The following is an 11478-nucleotide window of genomic DNA, read 5'->3' on the forward strand; positions in this document are numbered from 1 at the left end:
GGTGCCGGGAAAGGTCAGAAAGGCCCGGCGCCTGCGCACTGCAGTACTTTGCTCTGCCCTCAACAGGGCAGACAAAGTACGCCTGCGCCGGAGCCGTGGCAAGAAGACAAGAAGAGGACATTGTCTGATGAAGATAGGAGGCGCCGGACGGCACCGCGACAACCATCGGACTGGACCACAGCGGGAACGCCCCTGGGTGAGTATAATATAACCTTTATTTCTCATCTTTCAGGATACATCGGGGACTTATCAACAGCATTACAGAATGCTGGAGATAAGCCCCTGATGCCAGTGGCCGCAGCTCACATACGATTTTGGGGGTGACAGACTCCCTTTAAGTAGCATTAAATCAAACTTTAATAACAAAGAAACATCATCCGAAAATGGTGACTGTAGCAGACTATTGCATCACATACTCCAACTCTAATGCACACAGTGCAGAAAATAATCTGCAGCAGAAAACGACCTGTAGAAGAAGAATTCTGACCCGGACGTGCGTTACATGTAATACAGTGCATGTGTAGTATGTGCAGATAATGTGCTGGTGCGTGCTGGATAATGTGCTGGTGCGCGCTTCTTGGATCTTTTGTCTGCCTCCTGCATAGCTCTGTAGGAAGATGCCAGCTATACTGGAGGCCAGGCTGAAACACCTTCTTATACTCTTTCTTATACTTCATGGCATAGGCAAGCAAGAAGCCTGAGATCATCATATTAAGAGCATGATTCGCTGCCCAGTTATCAATAAGGCGGAACTCAAATATGTGTGTATTCATTTATGTGTATGTAGTATTCACAATAGATGCCTATAAGGAAATGCAGAGAGGTTGTTTATTGCAAGTGGCGGAAATTGCTTTCCAAGAGTGAGCTCCTGTGAATGACAATATCTGCCCACACACTGTTCTTGACCCTGGGAATCTCTTGGAAAGTTGGGAGTGGTAAATTTCAAAGCATTGTGCCTACAGTCTGAAGCACAGTGTCACATACTGTTATACTGAAAGCACTGCAATAATACATTATTGTACAGACAGATAGATACATAGATAGATAGATATTGTCATGGTCACACTGAACCACATCATCCTGTTTATTTTTAATACATGGATTACAGGATAGTCCATATGCCATACTGTAATGTAACGGGCACGGCACCATGTAATAAAACACACTGTCATGATCCCATCCATATAACATACATTGCAATGCATTGTACTTTAGACATTCATAGTATTCACATTTTTAGAAATCTGAATTTAACAAAATTACGGTAACTGTTCAACAAGAAGACAGTTCTCCATCTTTGTCCAATATCCTACTCGGCGTCTTGTGGCTGATGTGAATGTAGATGACTCTGGTGATGATGAATGACAAGCTGCTCACTTATCTTTTCCTTGTATATATAAAACATCACACTAGCTGCCCAGTTTACTGTAGACATTTTGAAGGCAATAGAAAATACACACATATTAGACACACATACACATACCGTATATATCATACACACACTATACAGAGATACGTACATAAAAACAAACGTACATACACGCACATGCATATCACATACATACATCATACAAGTCTCTTTCATACGCATATACTAGATAAAGAAAAATCATGAACTAATATTCACCCTCACACATCCCATGCCCCAACACTATCCCAGTCCCTACTGGTCTCTACTTTCTGGTCCCATCTCGACACGCTGGTGATGGCAGAAAATACTAAAAATACTGCTTAGCCATTGACGGGACCAGGAAATAGAAAATGATGGAGACTGTATAAGCATTGGAATTGGACATGTGGGGCATCATTGAGGGAGAGTTTTATGTTGCTCTTTTTTTTTACATCAGCTTAAAAATAGTCAAGCCAGTGAACAGTGTCTAAGGCCGGTTTCACACGTCAGTGGCTCCGGTACGTGAGGTGACAGTTTCCTCACGTACCGGAGCCACTGACACACGTAGACACAGGGAAATCAATGCATCTGTGCAGATGTCATTGATTTTATGCGGACCGTGTCTCCGTGTGCCAAACACGGAGACATGTCAGTGTTCGTGGGAGCGCACGGATTACACGGACCCATTAAAGTCTGTGTGCCGTGCAGGAGACAGCGCTCCTTCGCTGGCTGGCGCTGCTTCCTGTCCTGGCCGCATCTTCTACTGTATGAGCGGTCACGTGGGGCCGCCCATTACAATCATGAATATGCGGCAACATCCCATAGGGGTGGAGCCGCATATTCATTACTGTAAATGAGCGGCCCCACGTGACCGCTCATACCGTAGAAGGTGCAGCCAGGACAGGAAGCAGCGCCAACCAGCGAGAGAGCCGGGTGAGTATTTTAATAACAGCGGGGGGGCGCACAGGGGGTGGGAGGGGGGTGGGGTAATGGATCTTTATTTTAAACACGATTATTCATATCTTCTCTACAGCAAACGCTGCTGCAGGGAAGATATGAATCGCGGCTTCAGCACCAGATGCAGGGGACAGCGCTAAACTTTAGCGCTGTCTCCTGCCCGGTGCGTGTGGTACCAAGTGGGCACACGGGCGGCACACGTGTGCCGCCCGTGTGCCACACTGATGTGCCACAGAAACGCACGGGCACACGGACACGGATAATTCCAGTACCGATTTTTCCGGTACCGGAATTATCTGGACGTGTGAGACTGCCCTTACTGTGTAGGTCTACCTACATGCAACCAAAACAGCTCTGAACTTTGGACTCCACAGTTCTTCTGAGGTGTCTAGTAAAGTCCTGCAAGTCATGAGACATGACTGGACTCGCTATTCCACTCTCCAAAGATGCTCAATCGGATTGAATCTGAGGAATATGGAGGCCAGGTCAACATCTTATCATGTTCTTCACTCGGCCTCTCTTGAATTATCTTCTTTCAAAAATGAACCTAGACATCCTCTAATTATGAATGAAAACTTGATTCATCAGAACAGGCCACCGTTGTCCCACTTCTGATGCGTACATGCCCATTGTAGGTGTTTTTGACTGAAGGCTGAGATCATCATCCTGGTCTACAGATCCACAGCCCAAAAATGGCAACTGAGAGGTGCAAATTGTTCTCACACCTTTCTATCTTTCTGGAATTTTTTTCACCAGTTTGAGCAGACAGGCTAGCCACAGCTCCTCACACTTATCAATGGACTTTGGCAAGCATGTCTCTGCTGCCAGTTCACCAATTGTCCTTTCTTGGCAGGCACTATAGATTGCATTATGGGAGCACCCCACAAGATCTGCGGTTTGGGAAATATTCGAATCCTGTCAACTAGAAATCCAAACTTGGCCCTTGTCAAAGTCACAAAAATCCTTCCGATAATATATTTTGCATGGGTTCCTTTTACACATATATACACATTACACATATATCTTTATGTCATATATACATATATTATATACACAGATACATTTTATAGCTGTACACACAATATGCACATATAGACATATTAACACATACCTATTGACGTATATATATATGATATATACACATACATATTATAGCTGTAGTACACACATTATACACACATATATCATATAGACACATACATATTATAGCCGTACCCACATATATCATATATGCACATCACACACATACTGTACCTATAGACGTACATACATATGATATATACACATACATATTATAGCCATACACACATTATACACACATATATCATATAGACACATACATATTATAGCCATACCCACATATATCATATATACACATCACACACATACTGTACCTATAGTCGGACATACATATATATGATATATACACATACATATTATAGCTGTACACACATTATACACACATATATCATATAGACACATACATATTATAGCCGTACACACATTATACACACATATATCATATAGACACATACATATTATAGCCATACCCACATATATCATATAGACACATCACACACATACTGTACCTATAGTCGGACATACATATATATGATATATACACATACATATTATAGCCATACACACACTATACACACATATATCATATAGACACACAAACATATTATAGCCATACCCACATATATCATATAGACACATCACACACATACTGTACCTATAGTCGGACATACATATATATGATATATACACATACATATTATAGCCATACACACATTATACACAGATATATCATATAGACACATACATATTATAGCCATACCCACATATATCATATAGACACATCACACACATACTGTACCTATAGTCGGACATACATATATATGATATATACACATACATATTATAGCTGTACACACATTATACACACATATATCATATAGACACATACATATTATAGCCATACCCACATATATCATATAGACACATCACACACATACTGTACCTATAGTCGGACATACATATATATGATATATACACATACATATTATAGCCATACACACATTATACACAGATATATCATATAGACACATACATATTATAGCCATACCCACATATATCATATATACACATCACACACATACTGTACCTATAGTCGGACATACATATATATGATATATACACATACATATTATAGCTGTACACACATTATACACACATATATCATATAGACACATACATATTATAGCCGTGCACACATAATGAACACATATATGAGATAGATACATATTATGGCCACATACACACATGTATACACACATCACACATATACATGACACATATGCACATACACCCACACATAACATGCCCATCACCAGTGACACTCACCAACAAATTCCTCTTCGTCGTCGTCCTCCTCGTCCCCGTTCTCAGAGTCGGTTTGCATGGGTTCCTCAGCAAAGTTAACCCCTTTAAGATGCCTGAAGTCCGCGCCATGGCTGAGGGCAGCCCCCTGGCTCTGGGACTCCTTCAGCTGGGTAAAGTACTGCAGGGCGAACTCCAGGAGGTCCTCCGGCTGTGTCCTCAGCACCTCCACCGTGAAGCGCTGCAGCAGCTCCGTCAGCCCCTCTGGGATTTCTATACTCATCCCTGGGGGCCGCTCACAGGAGGACTGCAGGGGCACCGGGAGAAGAGAGGTGTGCCTGGCCCCAGCAGAGGAATGGAAGGATGGAGCTATACAGAGAGGCAATCCAGGCTGCTGCACAATGGCAGCGCGTCCAGGTGATGAGTGTGGCACCACTGCAATGGAGCCTCTGCTGGCTTTACCTGCTGGACATGCACCTTTGTTACAGGCAAGCTATAAGCAAATGTATACAGATCAGCTGATGAGTGATGTCCTGCGGCACGGCATCGGGCAGGAGCACTACATACAATGGATGCGCTGAAGTTCCCCAGGTTGTGGAAGAAGCAGGCCCGAAGCGGCTCTATCCATACAGCAGCTGAGGGCAGTAACGGGCACAAGCGGCACCGAGGAGGGCAGCAGCTAATGATCAGTGCACGCCGCCGATCACATACTTCCCAAGGAGACGCTGTCAAAGAAAATCCGCGGGAGGAGACCACAAACTGTATTCAGAGCTCAGCATCGTACTGCGGGGCGATAACGAGGTCTCTGCACACCAGCCCGCCCGCCCGGCCGCCCGGCCGCAGTCACCGCACAGCCCTGGGAAAAAGAGCGTCCTCCGCCTACCGCAGCCACCGTATTGTGTCAGCCAAAGAGGAGCCCGCAGCTACATGTGACCCCCAGAAACCATGACAACCACCATCTCTAAGTGGTCGCTTCTACTATCCAGAAGCCATAGCGCGGGGGTCTGGTGGTAGAAGGGCGAGGACGTGGCAGCACCTTATAGCTGTGTGACTGGTTCATTACCATGCCATGACAGGAGGGTGGTCGCATACTTTATCATATCATGACAGGAGGGTGGTCGCATACTTTATCATATCATGACAGGAGGGTGGTCACATACTTTATCATATAATGACAGGAGGGTGGTCACATACTTTATCATATCATGACAGGAGGGTGGTCGCATACTTTAGCATATCATGACAGGAGGGTGGTCGCATACTTTATCATATCATGACAGGAGGGTGGTCGCATACTTTATCATATCATGACAGTAGGGTGGTCGCATACTTTAGCATATCATGACAGGAGGGTGGTCACATACTTTAGCATATCATGACAGGAGGGTGGTCACATACTTTAGCATATCATGACAGGAGGGTGGTCACATAATTTATCATATCAGGACAGGAGGGTGGTCACATACTTTATCATATCAGGACAGGAGGGTGGTCACATACTTTATCATATAATGACAGGAGGGTGGTCACATACTTTATCATATCATGACAGGAGGGTGGTCACATACTTTATCATATCATGACAGGAGGGTGGTCACATACTTTATCATATCATGACAGGAGGGTGGTCACATACTTTATCATATAATGACAGGAGGGTGGTCACATACTTTATCATATCATGACAGGAGGGTGGTCACATACTTATATCATGACAGGAGGGTGGTCACATACTTTTGTCATATCATGACAGGAGGGTGGTCACATAGTTTATCATATCAGGACAGGAGGGTGGTCACATACTTTATCATATCATGACAGGAGGGTGGTCACATACTTTATCATATCATGACAGGAGGGTGGTCACATACTTTATCATATAATGACAGGAGGGTGGTCACATACTTATATCATGACAGGAGGGTGGTCACATACTTATATCATGACAGGAGGGTGGTCACATACTTATATCATGACAGGAGGGTGGTCACATACTTTTGTCATATCATGACAGGAGGGTGGTCACATAGTTTATCATATCAGGACAGGAGGGTGGTCACATACTTTATCATATCATGACAGGAGGGTGGTCACATACTTTATCATATCTTGACAGGAGGGTGGTCGCATAGTTTATCATATCATGACAGGAGGGTGGTCACATAGTTTATCATATCAGGACAGGAGGGTGGTCACATAATTTATCATAGCATGACAGGAAGGTGGTCGCATAGTTTATCATATCATGACAGGAGGGTGGTCACATAGTTTATCATATCATGACAGGAGGGTGGTCACATACTTTATCATATCATGACAGGAGGGTGGTCACATACTTTATCATATCATGACAGGAGGGTGGTCACATACTTTATCACATCATGACAGGAGGGTGGTCGCATAGTTTATCATATCAGGACAGGAGGGTGGTCACATACTTTAGCATATCATGACAGGAGGGTGGTCACATACTTTATCATATCAGGACAGGAGGATGGTCACATACTTTAGCATATGTCAGGAGATTGTCCCATACTTTATTACCATGTCATGTCAGGAGGATAATAATCTTTATTAATAATCTTTATTTTTATATAGCGCTAACATATTCCGCAGCGCTTTACAGGTTGCACACATTATTGTTGCTGTCCCCGTTGGGGCTCACAATCTAAATTCCCTATCAGTATGTCTTTGGAATGTGGGAGGAAACCGGAGTACCAGGAGGAAACCCACGCAAACACGGAGAGAACATACAAACTCTTTGCAGATGTTGTCCTTAGTGGGGCTTGAACCCAGGACTCCAGCGCTGCAAGGCTGCTGTGCTATCCACTGAGCCACCGTGCTGCCCGGATGGTCATATACTTTATTACGATATCATGATATTATTATTTATATAGCACCATTAATTCCATGGTGCTGTACATGAGAAGGGGTTACATACAAATACAAATATCACTTACAGTAAGCAAACTAGCAATGACAGACTGGTACAGAGGGAAGGGGACCCTGCCCTTGCGGGCTTACATTCTACAGGATTATGGGGAAGGAGACAGTAGGTCGAGGGTTGCAGTAGCTTCGATGGTGTTGAGGTGGTCATGTGGTCATTACAGGCTGTAAGCTTTTTTGAAGAGATGGGTTTTCAGGTTCCGTTTGAAGGATCCAAATGTGGTGGATAACCGGACATGTTAGGGGACAGAATTCCATATGATGGGGGATATTCGGGAGAAGTCTTGGAGGCGATTGGGTGAGGAGCGAATAAGCGTGGAGGAGAGGAGGAGGTCCGGAGATTACATGAGGGAAGATATTGAGAGGTTAGATCGGAAATATACAGAGGAGAAAGGTTATGGATGGCTTTGTAGGACAGTGTTAGTAGTTTAAACTGGATACGCTGGGAAATTGGGAGCCAGTGAAGGGAGAGTAGGATAGTCACATACTTTATTTCATATGACAGGCGGATAGTCATACTTTATTATATCATGACAGGAGGAGGGTCACATATTCTATTACCGGTATATCATGACAGGAGGTGGTTCACATACTTCACTACCATATACATACAATATAGGCCCCCATACAGATTAGGCATGTTAGTTGAACCTGCCCATATCGTTGGGTTCGGCCAACAGTCTAATGTATGAGGTGCCGGCCAACTGGTCAGGGTAGATGTTGATCAGGCATGTTTTCCCTGAGATAAGCCTGGGCCCGATGTGTCTGCAGCGCCCCAGAAATCTGGTCGTTGCAGTATGACACTCTGCCACTAAGGGGAGTGATGGTACGTCTGATGGCACTGAAGGAATTCTACTGACCAGGTATCACCAGCACACATTACACTTCACACTCCGGCCACTAGGGGGAGCCAAAGGCTTTATTTATTTGGCCACGCCTCACACTGGTAAAACTAGGGGTTGGATAGAAAATTAGTCAGAAGCTGACTGGGTTGGATTCAGGCAACATCCCGTGGCAGGGGTTGTTGCAGGGAGAAGACACAGGGGGGTCCCTGTCAGGCACCTAGCGACCAGAATAGAACGTTACGGAACCGCGCCTGCACACCCCGCGGCGGTATCCTAAGAAAGAGACATGAAACGAAGGATATTGTGAGACAGTGAGAAACGAGATCAAGCACAAAGGAGAGCCAGTAGGAGTCTGTCATGATCCCAATGGCAGGGGATCACAAAAATGACAAGCACAGATACAAACAAGCTCTAGGGCGATGGAACCTGAGCTGACCGCGACCCTAAACCTAACACACAAATAAAAGTAGCCGGGGAACGTGCCTACGATGATCCTAGACGTCTCGCTCCAGCCGAAGATCTAACTTCCCCTATCAGAAGAAACACAGACCTCTCTTGCCTCCAGAGAAATACCCCACAGCAAATAGCAGCCCCCCACATATAATGACGGTGAAATGAGAGGAAAGCACATACGTAGTATGAAAACAGTTTCAGCAAAATGAGGCCCGCTAAAGCTAGATAGCAGAGGATACAAAAGTGAACTGCGCGGTCAGCGAAAAACCCTTCAAAAAACCATCCTGAAATTACTTGAACTCATGTGCCAACTCATGGTACATGAAAAGCAATTTCAGCCCACTAGAGCAACCAGCAGCAGAGAATCACATATCTGCAGGCTGGACTAAAAACCAAATTAAGCAAAACACAAAACAGAAAAATCCAAACTTAGCTTGTCCAGAAGGTTCTAGGAGCAGGGAGCAGAGGTAACAAGACACACTGGATACATTGATAACCGGCGAGGAAATGCCAGCAAAGCCAGGTTAAATAGGAAACTCCCATATGCTGATGGAACAGATGGAACCCAGAAACCCAGGAAAGACAAGTCACCCAGTACCATCAGTAACCACCAGAGGGAGTCCAAAAACAGAACTCACAACAGTACCCCCCCCTTGAGGAGGGGTCACCGAACCCTCACGAGAACCACCAGGGCGACCAGGATGAGCCCTATGAAAAGCGCGAACCAAATCATCAGCATGAACATCCGAGGCAACCACCCAAGAATTATCCTCCTGACCATAACCCTTCCACTTGACCAAATACTGGAGTTTCCGTCTGGAAACACGAGAATCCAAGATCTTCTCCACAACATACTCCAATTCTCCCTCCACCAGCACTGGAGCAGGAGGCTCAAGCGAAGGAACAACAGGTACCTCATACTTCCGCAACAACGACCGATGGAACACATTATGAATAGCAAACGATGCCGGGAGATCCAAACGAAACGACACAGGGTTAAGAATTTCCAAGATCCTATAGGGACCGATGAACCGAGGCTTGAACTTAGGAGAAGAGACCTTCATAGGAACAAAACGAGAAGACAACCACACCAAGTCACCAACAAGAAGTCGAGGACCCACGCGGCGACGGCGATTAGCAAACTGCTGAGCCTTCTCCTGGGACAACTTCAAATTGTCCACCACATGACTCCAAATCCGATGCAACCTATCCACCACCATGTCCACTCCAGGACAATCAGAAGGTTCCACCTGACCAGAGGAAAAACGAGGATGAAACCCCGAATTACAAAAGAAAGGAGAAACCAAGGTAGCAGAACTAGCCCGATTATTAAGGGCAAACTCGGCCAGCGGCAAAAAGGTAACCCAGTCATCCTGATCAGCAGAAACAAAACACCTTAAATAAGTATCCAAGGTCTGATTAGTTCGTTCAGTCTGGCCATTCGTCTGAGGATGGAATGCAGACGAAAAGGACAAATCAATGCCCATCTTAGCACAGAACGTCCGCCAAAATCTAGACACAAACTGGGATCCCCTGTCAGAAACGATGTTCTCAGGAATCCCATGCAAACGAACCACATTCTGAAAAAACAGAGGGACCAACTCAGAGGAGGAAGGCAACTTGGGCAAGGGTACCAGATGAACCATTTTAGAAAAGCGATCACACACAACCCAGATGACGGACATTTTTTGAGAGACAGGGAGATCCGAAATAAAGTCCATGGAAATGTGCGTCCAAGGCCTCTTCGGGATAGGCAAAGGTGACAACAATCCACTGGCCCGAGAACAGCAAGGCTTAGCCCGAGCGCAAACCTCACAAGACTGCACAAAAGAACGCACATCCCTCGACAAGGAAGGCCACCAAAAAGACCTGGCCACCAAGTCTCTAGTACCAAATATTCCAGGATGACCTGCCAACGCAGAAGAATGGACCTCGGAGATGACTCTACTGGTCCAATTATCCGGAACAAACAGTCTCTCAGGCGGACAACGATCAGGTTTACCCGCCTGAAACTCCTGCAAAGCACGTCGCAAGTCTGGGGAGACAGCAGACAAAATCACCCCATCCCTAAGGATACCAGAGGGCTCAGAATTTCCAAGGGAGTCAGGCACAAAACTCCTAGAAAGAGCATCCGCCTTCACATTCTTTGAACCTGGCAGGTATGAAACCACAAAATTGAAACGAGAGAAAAACAGTGACCAACGAGCCTGTCTAGGATTCAGACGCCTGGCAGACTCAAGGTAAATCAAATTTTTGTGATCAGTCAAGACCACCACACGATGTCTAGCACCCTCTAGCCAATGACGCCACTCCTCAAATGCCCACTTCATGGCCAAAAGTTCCCGATTACCAACATCATAATTCCGCTCAGCCGGCGAAAACTTTCTAGAAAAAAACGCGCATGGCTTCATCACTGAGCCATCGGAGCTTCTCTGTGACAAAACCGCCCCCGCTCCAATCTCGGAAGCATCAACCTCAACCTGAAAAGGGAGCGAAACATCTGGC

General features: G+C 45.3%; 1 protein-coding gene across 1 annotated transcript in view; it reads right to left on the reverse strand.

Moving 5' to 3' along the window:
- PRKAR2B (protein kinase cAMP-dependent type II regulatory subunit beta) overlaps positions 1 to 5632 on the reverse strand; it is a 193362-nt gene extending 187730 nt beyond the window's left edge. The window contains exon 1 of the mRNA XM_069765068.1: positions 4754 to 5632. Coding sequence (XP_069621169.1) covers positions 4754 to 5012 — 259 coding nt within the window. The 5' untranslated portion in view covers positions 5013 to 5632. The remainder of the gene's footprint in view (positions 1 to 4753) is intronic.
- Between the last annotated feature and the right edge of the window lie 5846 nt (positions 5633 to 11478).

Source organism: Ranitomeya imitator, chromosome 4, assembly GCF_032444005.1.
Source record: "Ranitomeya imitator isolate aRanImi1 chromosome 4, aRanImi1.pri, whole genome shotgun sequence".
Taxonomy (NCBI): domain Eukaryota; kingdom Metazoa; phylum Chordata; class Amphibia; order Anura; family Dendrobatidae; genus Ranitomeya; species Ranitomeya imitator.